This window comes from Erinaceus europaeus, chromosome 15 (genome assembly GCF_950295315.1).
Source record: "Erinaceus europaeus chromosome 15, mEriEur2.1, whole genome shotgun sequence".
In the NCBI taxonomy this organism is placed as follows: domain Eukaryota; kingdom Metazoa; phylum Chordata; class Mammalia; order Eulipotyphla; family Erinaceidae; genus Erinaceus; species Erinaceus europaeus.
In genome coordinates this window covers 4648507-4665738 of record NC_080176.1, presented here as the reverse complement: position 1 = coordinate 4665738, position 17232 = coordinate 4648507, and the positions used below count along the sequence as shown (strand labels likewise).

The following is a 17232-nucleotide window of genomic DNA, read 5'->3' as shown; positions in this document are numbered from 1 at the left end:
CACTGCTCACCTCTGGCTTATGGTGGTGGTGTGGGGGTTGAACCTGGGACTTGACGGAGCCTCAGGCTTGAAAGTCTGTTTGCATAACCATTATGCTATCTCCCCCTGCCCTCAGCTTGCCTTTTTAAGGGAAATTGCATGCACAGAGTGATTTTAGAATCTTAATTCAGTGGAAGGTTAGAAAGGAGTCAACTCCCAGCCGCACTCCAGGAAATGGCAGTGTAGCCCCAGTCTCTGAGGTCTTGTGACAGATTAAAGGTGAAAGAAATACTGGAGAAAAGTTTTGTTTCTGTCTCCAGAGGCCTATCAAGTTTTCATCTTCCCAAAATTTCCATCACTTTTCCATATATCACTAAGGATTCTAAAGCCTGCTTTTCTTTGAATTTTAAAATTATCTTTATTCATTGGATAGAGAGAGCCAGAAACTGAGAGGGAAGGGAGATAGATATGTAGATAGATAGATAGACAGACAGACAGACAGGTAGGGAGACACCTGCAGCTCTGCTTCACCACTCGCAAAGCGTTCCCCCTGCCGGTGGAGACTGAGGGCTCAAACCCAGGTCTTTGTACATTGTAGCATATGCTCAACCAGATGTGCCAACAACCAGCCCCACAAGCCTGCTTTTCTTCTAGAGAAAAGGGAGTTGTCCCCTCTCTCACCAAAGTGCAATGAGCTTGATTTGGCAGTTCATTTCACAGGTGTGGATTTCGCCAGTGAGTGGAGAGGGCGGCAGTAATAACTTAAAGGTGAAGGCTGAGGGGCCAGGAATGAGCTCAGTGGCAGAGCACATGCTTTGAGTTACAAGGACCTGGCTTCTAGCTCCAGTACCCCAAGAAAGTTGTAGACCTGTGAAGACCTCAAGATATAAACTGGATTTTCACTTGCTGAGCCTCAAGGAGAACATCTCTGAGCCCCCTGCGAGGGACAGAAGGCCCTCTCCCCACGCCGGGACCCAGCCTGGTCTGGGAGGGATGACAAGTCCTTTTCTGCAGCACCTGCCTTGCTCCTCCTGCAGCCAGCATCTCCCAGACCACGAGGAGACCTCTAGCAAACAGCCTTCCTGCTGGGCAGTGCCCACCGCTTCCACATGCCCGCCAGCTAACCGACCTCCAGGAACTCTGTTCACATCTCCACTGTGCATGACGGAGCATTTGTCTTGATGGCCTCTGAGATCATCCTGGCCCCAGAGTCCCCGATGTTGTTTCCCTGGAGACTGGAGAGAAGGATGGGGCCAGAGTGCTCTCAGCTGCACTTCTGCTTGGGAAGGAGCAGGTGGTGCCCACACTAACACAGAGCCACCGAGGACCCTCCCATGGACACAGCTCAAAGGCACCCAGCGTCCCTGCAGGGCTGGGGGCCCGGTCTCAGCTGCTCCCCTATAGTTCTTGAGAGAGAAGAGGGCGGGGGGGGGGCGAGGCCGAGGCCCCACTCACTTTATGTGCTGGAGCCCGTGGTTCCTGGATAGTGCTGTGGCAATGCAGATGGCCCCATCCATCCCCAGGGAGTTCTCCTGCAGACTGTGCAGAGGACAGACAGATGCCAGTGAGTAGCACTGCATGGGGGAGGCAGTTCTGGATGGGTTTGTGCATACCTGATCCAGCCAGGTGGCACTGGGCTGGGAACAGGGACTTGGGGCCATTGTTCCTCTTACAGGGGAGCAGTGGCAGGGGACAGGGAACCCTAGTGCCCACAGGTCCTGGCCCCACTCACTTCAGTCTGCGGAGGCTGGAGTTGACCTTCAGAGCGTTCGCCAGGGCTTTGGCTCCGGCCACACCAATGGCATTTCCTCGTAAGCTGCCCGGGCAGAGGGGGCACACAGGGCTCAGTAATAGCTGGGGGGGGGGGTTGTGGGAGCCCCCTACCCTTTCCCCATTCCCCAGAAAGCACTGTGTCTCGCAGGTTCCACGTGCTTAGCAGACTCCTGAGATGCCATAGAGCCTGAGGTCCTGCTGGAGTGTGAGCCCCTCGACAGGACACAGTCAGCCTGGCAAGGCCAGGCCACAGCGGGAACATAGGAGAGGACAGGACACAGGAGGACTGGCCCCTAGGGGTGTGGACATGAGGACAGGGGCACACTTGGCCCAAGTGACTGAGGGGGGAAGGGCACATAAGTTGGCTTTTTTTCTAATCTTTATTTTTTTTGTAAAGATTTTATTTATTTATTAATGAGAAAGATAGGAGACAAAGAACCAGACATTACTTTGGTACATGTGCTGCCAGGGATCAAACTCACAACCTCATGCTTGAGAGTCCAATACCTTATTCACTGTGCTATCTCCCAGACCACCTGGAAATTGGCTTTCTTTCTTTTCTTTTCTTTCTTTTCTCTTTTTTTTTTTTTCCACTTAGAATCAATGCCTTGGTTTCTTTGGGCAAGAGACTAGCCAGAGACCAGAGTACTCACTCAAGAATCTCTAAGGTTCTGTTCACAGCCAGGGCCTCCCCTAGCGCTTGGGCCCCCGGGGCTCTGATGGAGGCCACCTGCAGACTAGGGGAGGAGGCAGCGTCAGTGTCCAGGCAGCTCAGCCCTCACCCCCCCACATCCCAAGTGTTCTCTGCCCCTGACAGGTCAGAACTGTTGGCCTGCGCTTTGTCCAGAGACAAGGCTGGCACCTGGGCCAGAGGTCTGGCCGCAAGGACAAGGATGTGGTAGCGACTGGGGAAGAGACCCAGACACTGCTCCTGGCCCCTACTGTCTAGTGTGTGATGCCCGATGGCCAGTGCTTTCTGAACGGGAAGGTGACAATGAGGGGTGTCAGATGATGAGGGCCAGCTTTCGGGCGCCCCAGGCCCAGACTTACTAGAGAGCAGTGAGGACGGGGTTGACTTTGAGCGCAGCAGCCACCGCACAGGCGCCCTCATCCCCGATGGCGTTCTCCTGCAAGCTGCACATGGGCTGTGACCCTGGGCGCGGGGCCAGGGCCAGTGGGCACTCTGGGGTACAACTGCGTGGCCTCCTACTTAGCTCACAGAAGGATGGGGTCTGCAGAAGGGATCCTCGTGGGGAGTTGGGTGGTAGCGCGGCGGGTTAAGCACACATGGTGAGAAGCGCAAGGATCCCGGTTCAAGCCCCCCAGTTCCCCACCTGCAGGGGAGTTGCTTCACAGGCGGTGAAGCAGGTTTGCAGGTGTCTAACTTTCTCTCTCCTTCTCTGTCTTCCTCTCCTCTCTCCATTTCTCTCTGTCCTATCTAATGACGATGGCATCAATAAAAAAAGATAAAGGGATCCTCGTGGTAAACTAGGGAAGGGACTCAGTTGCCATCCACAGAGCATGAGGTGAGTGGAATGGAAGCTTCAGACCCCAGGCCACTCCTGCTGCCTCGTGTCACACTGGAGGGACACAGCTCAAGTGGACATTGACCAGTCTGCGTTTCACACCGGCAGGTGATGGAGGGCATGGTCACTACCAGTGCCTGAATTTCCCCCCACTGCTGCCTAGAACCTGAACCCCAGGGATGAGCGAGAGGGGAGGAGCTCCCCAAGAAAAGGGGGGTGCAAAGATGGTAGGTCTGGGGGACCTGCGAGCCAGACTCAGGGTCAGACTTCCCTCCACAGGTGTCACGGCTGGGACAGGGGCAGAGAACAGATGGGCATGGTGTGGAGATGCTGCAGCAGTGTGGTGAGTGGGGGGCACAGGGAGGGGAGACCACAGCAGCTGGACTCCAGGTGGGATGGAGGGGGGCGGCCCTGGGGGAGGCAAGGCGAGGCCTGGGGGACAGGAGGGACTGTAACTGAGAGAAGCTTCTGCAAGAAAGGAGTTGTTCAAGGGCGGATAGGCCAGAACAGAAGCTGAGGGAGACTGTGGGAGTCCAGCAGCAGAGCCAACCTGATCTGGAGCACAGAGAGGAGACACAGGGCTCAGAGAGGCAGAGGGCTGAGACTGAATCACTCCCAGCTCCCGCCCAAGACAGCTGAAGTGAACACTCAGTGGCCAAAATCTAGAACAGCCCCACGCCGTCAGCAAAAGGCCCTCTGAGCAACTGGGACCTTTATTCGGCCAGAAGAAGCAGGAGCACCCACAGCCACCCACAGCCACCAACAGCCTTGGGAACCTGACCCTGACAGGAGGGGTGGCCCTCGGTGGCAGGGCCCCAAAGGCCAGCCTTGGCTGCCAGAGTGGGGGGTCGGGGTGGGTGGGGGCAGGGGATGGGGGCATGGAAACTGGAACAGGGGGTCTGGGTTTGCTTTCTTGACTTGGTTTAGAGCTGACTGTGATGGCAGTGGTGCTGCTGTGTGCCCCAGAAGCTGGGCACCCTTGTAGCTGGGCTGCGACAGTGAGGCTGTAGAGGCTAGGGAGGTGCCTGCCCACTGGCTCTGGGCGGGGGGCTGTGTGCTGAGCGCTGCTGGGGCTACCCGTACCCCACATGTCCCTGCACACTTACTCCAGGCTGGTCAGGCTCCTGTTGAGCTGTAGTGCTTGTCCGAGGGCCTTGGCAGCACCGGCCTGGATGAAGTTCCACTGCAGGCTGGACAGACAGACAGATATGTGACCGGGGCCGGGCAGGCAATGGGAGGTGGACCCTGCCTCCCACTTAGCTTCTTGGAGCTCAGCCTCTAGAAGCACAGTCCTGAGACCATGCGGAGAGCCCCCTGTGCCAGCTGGGGTGACCAGTAGCTCACTGTCCAGACTCACTGAAGGGAGGTAAGGGCGTGGTTTCCTCCCACTGCCCCCGCGAGGGCCTGGGCACCCTGGTCATGCAGCAGGTTGGCAGTCAGGCTGGGGGGGTGGGTAGAGACGCGTGAGGGCCAGCCAGGAGCCCTGTCCTCGCCACCACCACCCCCCGGGTTCCAGGTTCTGCCCTCCCCCCAGGACCACCTGCTGGGCAGTGCATCCTGACACCTCTGCCCAGGAGGGGTCGCCTCTGGGGCCATGGCAGGTCCCCCCCCCACACACACTGTCTCGTATTTGCTGGGAAGGCCTGAGCCAGGACCCCTCTTCACCCTGGCACTGGTAAGGCTAGGGAGTCTGAGGAGCTCCTGGGCCCATACGTACTCCAGGTGCTGCAGGGTGCTGTTGGCGCAGAGTGCTCCAGCCAGGGCCTGGGCGCCTTCGGAGCTGATGGAGTTTTCCCGAAGGCTGAGGAAGGAGCAGAAATCAAAGGGGAGCCCACCCTTGACCCAGGTGCCATGGAGGATGAGGGCCTCAGGGTAGGCCCAGGTGGGGCAGCTTCCCCACCCTCCAGGAGCTGGATGACCAGGCCTCCAGGTTCCAGACAAGTGCCCACCACGTCCACCCGCCTAGACACGCCACACACACCTGAGGCTCAGGAGTGTGTGGTTGGCACACAGGGCCATCGTCAGCGTCGCCACCCCTGGGTCACTGATGGAGTTGCTCTGCAGGCTGGGGACACACGGGCACACTCAGTCTGGCCGCCCAGGAGGGAGCCAGGCCCCCCACGCCCACCCCTCAGCGCTGCCCATCAGCCAGCACCAAGGCTGGACTCTGCCTCCCCTGGAGACCACACTGAGACTTCCTTCAGCCCCAGACCAGCCTCTCAAGGGTCATTCCTCTGAAAAGTCCAGAACCAACATCCCACCCTTGGGAAATGGAACTGGGGGTGCTGGTGAGCGGGGCAGGAGGATCTGGGGTCTGGCCAGGCAGCCCCTCGCTGGACTCACTCCAGGCTCTCCAGGCCCTGGTTCACCTTCAGGGCCTCCGCCAGGGCCTGGGCACCCTCGTCGCCAATGCTGTTACTGGAGAACCTGCGAGACATAGTCAGGGTGAGTCTCCTGACGCAGTGGGGGCGGGCGGCCTGTCTGCCTCTCTCAGGGACCCATGCATATACTGGCTGAGGCTGGCCAGTAGGGAACCTCTGACAGGGTCCCAGCCTTTCTGAGAGGTGGCCAGGGAAGGCGGCACGTGGAGCCCGCCACTCAGGACTGCTTCACTGCCGCGGTCCTGGGGCTCCCGCTCCTGGCCCCAGGTCAGTTGTCCCGCTCCCACCCACCATCCTCCCACCCACCTACTCTCTCATCCTTCCTTACTCATCTCTCAGTCCACTCACCCACTCACCTGTCCATCTACCCCACCCATCCAGCCATCCACTTGTCAATTTGCTCACCCATCCGTCCGTTCATTCATCCATCTACCCACCCATCATCCCATTCATTCAGTTAGCCATCCATCTGTCTGAACATCCATCCATCCGTCCATCCATCCGTCAGTCTATCCTCATGTTCACAAACGTGCACTGGGCTAGGCACTATGCCAGGCTGTGGGAGTGCCACACGGCCTCCTGCACCCCCTCACACAAGCTCCTTCAGGCTCCTGTTCTGCTTCAGGGCGTCGGCCATCCGCTGGGCTCCCGAGGGCCCGATGGTGTTCTTCTGCAGGCTGTGGAGAGGACAGAGTCCTGCAGCCAAGCCGGCCACAGTCACCCCCGGGCAAAGGCCAGCCTGGTGCAAGGTGAGAGGGCCGACTGCTTTCTCAGGGTCTCCAGGAAAGGGGTGCAGAGTGTTGCCAAAGCAGTGCCACCAGGCGGACGTGCATGGGAGACGGGGCATGAGCAGCCAGAGATACTGAGCATCGCACACTGCCCACCTCATCCCCTCCCGAGTGGGGATTTCTCACACCTGCCACAGCCTGCTTCCATCTGGGCCAGCAGCAGCCCCTCTCCAGCCCTGCAGCCCCCTTGCACCACTCCTGCACCTCCTGCAGACAGACTCTGTCCAGAGGCTGTGCTGACAGCTGGAGGATTGAGGGGTCAGGGAGTGGTCCTTGTTCCAGAACAGCAGGACACACACACACCCCACCCCCATGTGAGCCTCACTACTTTTCCTCTCCTCTCCTCTCCTCTCCTCTCCTCTCCTCTCCTCTCCTCTCCTCTCCTCTCCTCTCCTCTCCTTTTCTATCCGCCAGAGCCCTGCTCAGCTCTGGTTTATGGTGGTGCTGGGGACTGAACCTGGGACCTCAGAGCCTTAGGCATGAGAGCCTGTTTGCATCACCATTATTCTGTCTCACCCACCCTAGCTTTTTAAGAGTTTATTCCGTGTTCCCCAAGAGACAGGGAGAGACGCCAAAGCTCCACCCATCCTGCAGGGCCACCAGTGACATCCTGTAGTCCACAAGTGTGGTGTCAGGATTGAACCAGGGCCTCGCACACAGTAAGGCCTGCACTCTACCCACTGAGATAGCCCCTGGCCCTAGAGGCTAAAAGAGTCAACAAAGTGGAATTCCCCTTGGTTCCAAGAAGTGAAGGGGTAGCCCCCTTCCTTTCCTTGGCAGAAGCTTGCACTTGTGAAAGATTTCTCTGACCCTTGCCACACCTGTGACTCCTCCTGAAGGCTTGGGCAAGCCTCTCACAGGTAGGGCACACTGGCTAGGGCTGCACCAGCCCTGGGGTGCACATGGAGGGCACCACGGCACTGCAGCTGACCTGACTGTGGAGGAGGGCTGTCATCCTTCCTAGGAGAGGCCAACAGCAAGCAAGCAGCTGGCTGTACTGGAGGGTGGGTTTGGGGTAAACTCTGACCATGCACTGCCCTCTTCCCCGAGGTCAGGGTGGTGCCCGTCCTGAGGGCCATGTGCAGTGGCCACAGTCTCACTGGCCAGTCATGGCGATGGGAGGGCCTGTCCACTCCTGCCATGTGGAGGCGTTTCCGTGGTTTAGACTGTTTCCCTGACACCTGTTCTCTGGAGAAGCAGCGGACACCGGATTTCTGGAGGGTCATCCCAGCAGGTCGGCAAGCTGTGTCCCCCTGACCCCCCGTTCATCCCTTCATTTGGAGAACAGGCTTTGGCCCTTGGAAGAAGGGAAAACAATAGAGCGGAGCAGGGAGAGGTGTGCCTACTCACTGCAGCACAGAGAGGGTCTGGTTGGTGGCCAGGGCCTCAGCCATGGACTTGGCGCCGTCATCCCTGATCACGTTGCTCTGGAGGCTGTGGAGGCAAGGGGGAGGCATGTCACCAACTGACCCCCTGAGGACACCCACCATGGTGAGGGGTGACCGCTCATGAAGCGTAAGGGAGCAAAGTCCTCCACTACAGAACTGGGGATCTTAGTTTAAATTTTTTTATATTTATTTATTTTCCCTTTTGTTGTCCTTGTTTTTTATTGTTGTTGTAGTTATTGTTGTTATTGATGTTGTCATTGTTAGGACAGAGAGAAATGGAGAGAAGAGGGGAAGACGGGGAGAGAAAGATAGACACCTGCAGACCTTACTCTAGTCCTTGCACTTTGCACCACCTGCGTTTTAACCTGCTGCGCTGCCGCTCAACTCCCAGAACTGGGGATCTTTTTGCCTGCCCGGGGCTGCTCTGGCCTTGGGGCTCCCCTAGGTCTCTGAGCACCTGCGTGTCAAGGGCGCCAGGGCCCCTGGTCTCTGGAGGACATAAACATGGTCCCGGCCACAGCCTCAGTATGGGGGAGGCTACAGTGAAACGACCCCCACAGCTGTGCTGGTTCCATGCCTTTTAAGTACAGTTTTTTAAATGGTAAATTTTAGGTGGGGGAAATAACATAACAGTCATGCAAAGAGACTCTCATGCTTCAGACTCTGAAGTCCAGGTTCAATCCTCTAGTGGTTTCTAGCACCACTAGAAACCAGAGCTGAACCTCTGGTAAAAAGGGGGAAAAAGTGAATTTACTTATTTATTTATTATTGGATAGAGAGGGGGAGATAGCAAGAGGGAGAGAGACAGATACCTGCTTCACTGCTCGTGAAGCTTTACCGGCAGGTGGGGACTGGGGGTTCAAACCCAGGTTCTTGCGCACTATAATATGTGCGCTCAGCCAAGGGTGCCACCACCCAGCTCCAAAAAGTGAATTTTCTTTTTTTTTAATATTTATTTATTCCCTTTTGTTACCCTTGTTTTATTGTTGTAGTTATTATTGTTGTTGTTACTGATGTCATCGTTGTTGGATAGGACAGAGAGAAATGGAGAGAGGAGGGGAAGACAGAGAGGAGGAGAGAAAGACAGACACCTGCAGGTGGGGAGCCAGGGACTCGAACCGGGATCCTTACGCCGGTCCTTGTGCCTTGTGCCACGTGCGCTTAACCCGCTGTGCTACCGCCCGACTCCCAAAAGTGAATTTTCTATATCACTTTCACTTGAAGAAATCAAACAGCATGTACTCATTTAAGAGTAGGGTGACCATGGGGACCCCCTTGGCTCTGCTGTCTAGGGCATAGACACAGGCCAGGGCAGAGTTGGGACTTGAGCACTGGCTTGGACACAAGACCCCGCTGTGCCCAGGGGCTCAGGCCCCTCTGACGGTGCTCCCCGGTGTACCTCATACCTCAGCGAGGCCAGGGTGCGGTTGATCTTGAGTGCATCTGCCAGTGCCTTGGCCCCCTGCGGCCCGATGGCATTGCTGCGGAGGCTGGAGCGGGAGAAAGAAGCTGTGAACCCTGCTGGGTAGAGCCAGACCGAGCTCAAGGAGGTGGTGGTCCCCCAGCTGAGCCCAGTGTGTGTGTGGTGGTGGTGGGGGGGGCAGAGCAGGAGCTGCTGGCCTGTGGTGGGTGGGGGGCAGGCATGGAGTATGGGAATGCGGGGTTCAGGGTCCTGACACTCCAGCCCCTGGGGTGGGGTCATCCGGGGCCTCGATGATAGCTCCTAAGTCCTCCCGCCTGAGGGGTGTTGGACCTACTTACTCCAGAGAGGTCAGACTTCTGTTGACCAGGAGGGATCTGGCCAGAGCTTTGGCGCCTTTGTTACTGATCTGGTTCTCAGCCAAGCTGCCCAGGAGAGGGAGAGGAGCAGTCATTGCAGCCAGCACCAGGCCTCAGCACCAGGCCTCAGGTCCAAGCCCTCGCCTCCCGGCACCCCCAGGGCCTGGTGCAGGTGCAGAGATGGTGAGCCCTACAGCAGAAGGCCTGGGCCAGAGGAGTGGACAGACCCCCAGCTGGGACGACATCTACACAGAGAGCTATCAGATGGGCCAGTGCCAGAATTGGCCTCTGGGACCCCAGGCACCAGCCTGCTGGAGCTTGCTCTCCAGGAAGAAGCAAGTACAAATCCCTAGTCATCCTGAGGTCTAATTTCTGAGAGCAAACCATTCCCCCCCATGACCAACTTCAAGCACTTGCTTGTGGAAACTGCCTCTGGCTCAGCTCCCGGGACCTGGGGGCTGGCCTCTCAGCCTTTCTGCTGCGAGAGGGGGAGCTGGGGAGGGGGCAACAGAGATGGGGGTGGGCTAGTGCCTCCTCAGCATGGGCAGCACCCAGACTAGGTACCTGTGTCTTTCCTTTTCCCTGTACACGAGGCACTGGGCCTCTGGAACTTTCTGGAAAGGGCAGAAGCAAGCACTGCAGCCCGAGTGGGGCGGGCAGGGGGTGCGCACCTGATTCTCTGGATGTGGCAGTCCTTTCTGCTCAGCACACTGCCCAGCAGCTCCATCACCGGGTCCTGGAACTGGTTGGTGTCGAGCCTGGGCAGGAGGAGCAACAGGGTGAGTGGGGAGGCTGCCCATGTGCTGGGGAGGGCATCTCAGATACCCCACCTGGGAGCCTCTCCCTCCCTCAGAACACGGTCACTGGACACCGCCTATCCCCCTACTGCTCTCAGGTCCTGTGTGGCCAAGGCCCAGAGCAGCGGGGGGAGGGAGGGCAAGTGGGCACAGCTTCCCCAGCAGCGGGCACCCCCCCCCCCCGTGCCTCAAAGTGCAGTGCTGCCTGTCTGTCCCTCCCTCTCTTCTCTCTGTGAGACATAGAGGCGGAGGAATCAGGCAGAGTGTGAGCCTTCCTATGCTTGAGGCCCTGGGTTTGATGCCTCAAGGGCGTCGACCACATGGGAGCACTGCACAGCACCACGGGGAGCTCCTAGGATGTTGGGGTGGCACCTTGGTGCCTCTCCTCCCTCCCTCTCTCTGAGGCAGTGTTGTGTGTGCTTGAAGCCCTTTGCCCCAAGCAAGGGAACACGGCCTTGTCCAACAGTGGAGTTGTGGCAGCTACGACAGACAAGGGGCGGCCCCGTGTGACCATGTCCCTCCCAAGACCGGTGGGTGGTGGTCTATCGAAGTACCCCTGCTCAGCCCTAGGCGGCAGGAGGATTCTTAGAACCCGAGAGGGGCCCCAGACTGCGGAGCTGCTGGGAGGAGCCCTGGGCCTGCCCCCCGCCACCCCCACCACCCGGCCCACCTCAGGGTGCGACAGTACAACAGCTGCGGCAGCAGGCTCTGGAGGTCGGCGGGGCTGAGGCGCAGGGGCAGGCCGGGCTCGCGGGCCCGGGCGTCCGCCAGCTGCAGCAGGTAGGCCAGGGCGGCGCGGTGCGGGGTGGCAGGTGGGCCCCTGGCATCCAGGGCGGCCTCGGCGGCGCGGGCCAGCTCAGGGTGTTGCAGCTCGTGCAGGCAGTGCAGCACGTTGATGGCACGCGCGCTCACCACCCCTGCCGGCTGCAGGCAGCCCTGCAGCAGCTCGGCTGCAGGTGCCCGGTAGCCCCCGAGCTCACCCGCCGCTGGCAGCCAGCCGGCCGCCAGGCCCAGTGTCCGGGGTGCCAGCAGGCCGCACAGGAAGCGCAGGAAGACGTCCAGCCGCCCGTCCTCGGCCTGCATGGCGCGCTGGGCCGCCGCCCGGAAGTGCGCAAGGAAGCCCAGGCGCGGCCAGGACACGCTGCCCTCCGCGAACAGGTCGAAGATGGCCCTGCGGGCGGCGCCCAGGTAATAGGCGGCCGCCAGGAACTCCTGCAGCGACAGGTGCGCGAAGGCGAAGGCGGCGGGGGCGGCCGCGGGGCCCAGTGCATCCTCCCGCCACAGGACGCGGCTGCATGGCGCGCTCTGCTGCAGCAGCGCGGGTTCCACGCCGCTGGCCTTGAGGTCAGCCTCGGAGAACACGGTCCTGCCGCGCAGCAGCCCCTGGAAGGCCAGGCGGCCCAGCGTGCCCACCAGCCTGCGGCCTGCCTGCTCGGCCCACGTGTTCGCCCCGCCCAGCGCCAGCCGCAAGTACCAGGTGTACAGCTCACTCAGGCTGCGGGGCAGCTCCGAGTCCCCGGGCCCCTGCCGGCGGCCCAGGTAGCCCAACGCCAGGCCCGCCAGTCGGCAGACGGCGGGCACGGTGCACATGAGGTAGAGGGCTCGGTCGGCTTGCACCTGCCCCGCCACCCATTCGGCCAGCACCGGCTGCTTGGGGAACAGCCCCTGCAGGCATGCCCGCACCTCCTCCTCTGAGAAGCCCTGGAGCTCGGTCATCCGGTCCACCAGGCCCCCCGGAATCTGGCCGGCTGCACCGGGCCGGGAGGTGACCCACACGGCCACCTGGGGGAGGAGGCTGCCCCGGATGATGTTGGTGACCAGCTGGTCCACCGGCAGCTCCCTCCGGGGGTCTGCGCAGGCCGCCGTGTCCGAGAAGTCCAGCGGTGCCTTGAATTCATCCAGGCCGTCAAGGATGAGCAGGACCCTGGCCAGAGGGGCCGTCACTGAGGCGCCCAGGTCCCCGAGGGGCGGGCAGGACACGCTCAGGAGCCGGTGGGCGCACAGCCTCTCGTGGGCGTTGAGATCCCGGAAGGCCAGGGGCAGCACCAGGGAGAAGTCCCGGCCGCCCAGCCCCCGGGCCCAGCCCCTCACGAAGGCCCGCACCAGGCTAGTCTTGCCCATGCCGGCCACCCCCACAGTGATGGACACTCGGGGTGGCACGGACACCCGCGACAGTGGCCGGAAGAGCCTGTCCAGTGGCAGCGTCCGGCCAGGGCGCCGGTCCCCCCGAGTGGCCTCCACCTGTGTGAAGTCGTGCTCTTGCAGCTGCAGGTCGCTCAGGCCCTCCACCAGCACGAGGCGGCTCAGCTGGGGACCCCCCTGCTCGGGGCCGTCCCCCAGCCTGCCCAGCAGTACCTCACGGTGCCTCTGCATCCTGGAGTCTGCGGACAGAAGCCAGAGTGGAGACTGGAGAGCTGGGAGGCTGGGGGGAGGTGGTGAGGGGGTACTGGGGACCCCGCCTCTGCCTACCATTGCTGCGGGTACCCCGAGGGGAGTCTGGTGTCCTGTCCACGGCCTGCAGGGTCAGGGGGCTCTGGCTGCCCTTCCCAGCCAGTAAGTCCACCAGGGCTTTCACCTGCTCGGCCGGTGAACTGGCGCTGTGGCCCTGGCTGCCCTCCCCACCCGTCCGCACTTCCTGCTTCCTCATGGAGCCCACTCTGGCCGCCAGGAGTTGTGGAGAAACGATGGGCAAGCCTGCCATGACGCGTCCAGCACCTGGAACAGGTGAGCCCTTGTGCCACTTACCTGCTATGTGACACTGGCCAGGCCTCCTGAGCTTCCTAGGCCGCTGTGTCCTCATTGGTGACCTGGAGGGTGGGGGGCTGTGAGCAGAGCGCACTCAGAGGGGGGGACAGAGCCACCTGTGTGGAGGGGCTGCGCACCTCCCCCGCAAAGCGCTGACAAGACAGAGCTGCAGGAGGCGCCAGGGTTGGGGAGGGATGAGTCGGTGAGTATCCCCATGTGTGGTGTGCAGGGGTGACTCCGTACTACTCCTCCTCACCTGTAGCAGGGTCCAAGGACCTCGGTGGATTTCAGCCACCTCTCATCCTCTGTCCTAGAAGAGAAAAGATGACCTTGAACCAGACCTGACTCTCATCTCCGTCCATAACTCTGACCCACATTTTTTTTAATTAAAAAAAAAATTATTTATTCCTTTTCGTTGCCCTTGTTGTTTTATTGTTGTAGTTATTATTGAAGTCATTGTTGTTGGATAGGACAGAGAGAAATGGAGAGAGGAGGGGAAGACAGAGGGGGAGAGAAAGAGACACCTGCAGACTTGCTTCACCGCCTGTGAAGCGACTCCCCTGCAGGTGGGGAGCCGGGGGCTTGAACCAGGATCCTTACAATGGTCCTTGTGCTTTGCGCCATGTGCGCTTAACCCGCTGCCTGACTCCCATCTGACCCACATTCTAACTCAGAGCACGACCCATGGCCTGACCCGATCTCTGACCTATGGCTTGACCTAATCCTTGACCCTTGCCTTAACCCATGCCCTGACTTCTGCCCTGGCCCACACCCTGGCCATGCCTGACCTGTCCCTTCCCACCCGTGGCCTCTGGGTCTCAGAGGAGAGGTTCACTGACTAAAGTTCCAAACACCAAGCACATGCCCAGAACTGGTACTTGTCGCAGGTTCCCAGATGTCTTAACTCAGCATGAGCCTTTGTCTGTGGGACCAGTTGAAGGAAGTTCAACATGGGTGAAGTAGTGTTCACTGACTGTAGCATCGCAGTGCCGTGGGGGTGAGGGGGCCCCGGGGGGTGTGCTCGCCGGCCTCTGTCCCACAGTGTCTGCCCCTGCCCCGGCATCCTCCCAGGTTCCTGTGAGCACCGGACTGGGGCCGCACCTGTGGGCTTCGTGCATGGGCTTCCCTCTGTGGGGGTCGGTTCTTCTTGGTCCTTGTTTATTGGATGTTTTGATCACCAAATAGCATTTCTGTCACATGTCTTTTTCTGAGTCAGTGGAGATGTTGTGGACTTTAGTGTGTTGAGCTACCCTTACATTCTAGGAGCAGATCCCACTTGATTTTATTGAGGATTTGAGGATCTGTTCCTTAAGGATATGATATTGGGATAGAGTGCACATGTGACTGTGTGTAAGGGCCTGGGTCGGAGCCCTGGCCACCATCTGGGAATGCCTGTAATGGGGAACTTCAGGAACGTGCAACAGTGATGTGATGCCTCTCCTCTCCTCTCCTCTTCTCTCCTCTCCTTTTTTTTTAAATTTTTAAACTTTATTTATTTCCCTTTTGTTGCCCTTGCTGTTTTATTGTTGTAGTTATTATTGATATCATTATTGTTGGATAGGACAGAGAGAAATGGAGAGAGGAGGGGAAGACAGAGAGGGGGAGAGAAAGACAGACACCTGCAGACCTGCTTCACTGCCTGTGAAACGACTTGCCTGCAGGTGGGGAGCCAGGGGCTCAAACCGGGATCCTTATGCCGGCCCTTGCGTTTTTTAAAAAATATTTATTTATTGTTGCCCTTGTTGTTTTTATTATTGTTATAGTTATTATTGTTGTTGATGTCGTCGTTGTTGGATAGAAATGGAGAGAGAAATGGAGAGAGGAGGGGAAGACAGAGGGGGAGAGAAAGACAGACACCTGCAGACCTGCTTCACCGCTTCTAAAGCAACTCCCCTGCAGGTGGGGAGCCAGAGGCTCGAACCGGGATCCTTTCATGGGTCCTTGTGCTTCGGCCATGTGTACTTAACTCGCTGCGCTACCGCCCGACTCCCTGGACTACTTTTCATTCAGACAGAGAGATAGGTAGAGACCCCACACAGAGCACCTGAGCTTCCTCAGCTCCCACGTGGTTCTGGGGCTAGAACTGGCTACTTACATGGCAAAGCATGCCCCCTACCTGGTAAGCTATCTATCTGCTCCCTCCCTTTTTATTTACTTAAAAGACTTTTATTTATGGGAGTCAGGCAGTAGTGCAGTGGGTTACGCTCATGTGACGCAAAGCGTAAGGACCGGCATAAGGATCTTGGTTCAAGCCCCCGGCTCCCCACCTGCAGGGGAGTCGCTTAACAGGTGGTGAAGCAGGTCTGCAGGTTTCTGTCTTTTTCTCCCCCTCTCTGTCTTCCCCTCCTCTCTCCATTTCTGTCTGTCCTAACAATGATGACATCAGTAACTACAAGAATAATAACTACAACAGTAAAACAACATGGGCAACAAAAGGAAAATAAATATTAAAATAATTTTTAAAAAGACTTTATTTATGTATGTGAGAGAGGAGGAGAACAGGGGAGAGAGAGAACCAGAGCATCACTCTGGCACATGTGATGCAAGGGCTCGAACTCAGGACCTCCTGCTTGAGGGCTCAATACTTCAGCTACTGCACCTCCTTCCAAGTTGCTTTTGACTTGTTCCATCTCCTAAGGTGTTCTGTCTGTTTTTGGCTTTCTTGTATTTTGAATATGGCCCCTCAGGGCTAGAGAGTGGCCAGAAGATGACTGAGATAGTCCCGGGCAGGAAGAGGCAGGGATGTGTGGCCTGGAGGGTCAGAGAGCAAGGCCTTTACTAGTCACGGGCCTCGGTGTGGGGGGCCACGTCCCCTCCTGATTGGACACAGATATTTCTGACCCCATTGACCTCGGGCCTGGGGCCTCAGTTTTCACAAAATAAAGCACAGGACAGACTACGAGATTTGCTTTTCAGGTAAACACTCAGTGATTATTTCAGTGCAAGCATGTACCATGTAATATTGAGGAAACTCACACCAGAAGTCTTCCCGGGGCCAGGAAAAAGCTCAGCCAGCAGAGTGCATGCCTTCCTATGTGTGAGGTGCTGGCTTTAAGCTCCAGCACTACATGAGAACACCATGAACAGCTTGGAGGAACTCTGTGCATGGTGGAGCAGTGCTGTGGGGTCTCTTCTCTTTGCTCCTCTCTCTCTCTTTGTCAAATAGAAGAATGAGAAGATTGGCCTGTCATGACTGTCGTCAAGAAAAAAGTGGGCGAGGAGAGAAATATCATAGTGGTTATGCAGATGACTTCTATGCCCAAGATTCCTCTAAGAGATCCCAGGTTCAATTCTCAGCAGCACCATAAGCCAGAGCTGAGCAGGGTTCTTGTTAAAAGAAAGAGAAGAAGGAAGGAAGGAAGGAAGGAAGGAAGGAAGGAAGGAAGGAAGGAAAAGGAAAGGAAAGGAAAGGAAAGGAAAGGAAAGGAAAGGAAAGGAAAGGAAAGGAAAGGAAAGGAAAGGAAAGGAAAGGAAAGGAAAGGAAAGGAGGGGAGGAAGGGCTGTTTTTCATTATCTGAGATGCAGATGTAATGAATGAGTCCTGTGTTTTATCTCTCCCCTGTTGGGTTCTGCTTAGATAAGACCCCTCCCCAGCCTGGCTTTCAGTTTCAGACCCCTCATCCTTGGTGACCCAGGAAGACCACTGGGCCACAGTGTACAAGCCCAGAGCGCAGCCCGGCAGGGCCCATTCTTCTTAGCCTGCGTGGATGGGGTCAGGGCTTTGAGGCTGGCCTGAAACTCGGCCTGTGGGTACAGTTGAGCCTGGGAGGCAGCCCGTGGGCCTGGGCAGCTGCAGGCCTGAGGCCAATGGTCCACAGAGGCCCAAGGCTGCCCCCCACCCCCATGGGCTTTCCCACCACCCTGTGGCCTGGAAGCTTGATCGGGGACCAGCCCAGTGCCTATAGTCGCGCCTGCTCAGGGGACTAAGGTGTTGCCAGGGCTCGGTTTCCAGTCAGTGCTCCACACAGTTGCTCCCCCCACCTCAGCCCCCCTCACAGGGGCTGCCCAGCCAGCGCCCAACCACCTGCCTGGAGGATGGACACACACCCGGGCTGCCATACGGCATTCTGACTGTG

General features: G+C 58.3%; 1 protein-coding gene across 2 annotated transcripts; it reads right to left on the bottom strand.

The window, feature by feature from the left end:
* Positions 1-370: 370 nt before the first annotated feature.
* Positions 371-13091, bottom strand: NLRC3 (NLR family CARD domain containing 3). Of its 2 annotated transcripts, XM_007521985.3 has the most exons (17): positions 12881-13091; positions 11082-12792; positions 10286-10372; positions 9597-9680; positions 9242-9325; positions 7798-7881; positions 6253-6336; positions 5622-5705; positions 5260-5343; positions 4996-5079; positions 4636-4719; positions 4385-4468; positions 2803-2886; positions 2406-2489; positions 1712-1795; positions 1435-1518; positions 371-1214 (listed from the first exon to the last, which is right to left on the bottom strand). In XM_007521985.3, the coding sequence occupies exons 1-17, from the start codon at positions 13056-13058 to the stop codon at positions 1124-1126; spliced, it is 3159 nt and encodes a 1052-aa protein (XP_007522047.2). In that variant the 5' UTR covers positions 13059-13091; the 3' UTR covers positions 371-1123. The 2 variants fall into 2 exon arrangements, with proteins under 2 accessions (XP_007522047.2, XP_060028465.1); XM_060172482.1 differs by lacking the exon at positions 4636-4719.
* Between the last annotated feature and the right edge of the window lie 4141 nt (positions 13092-17232).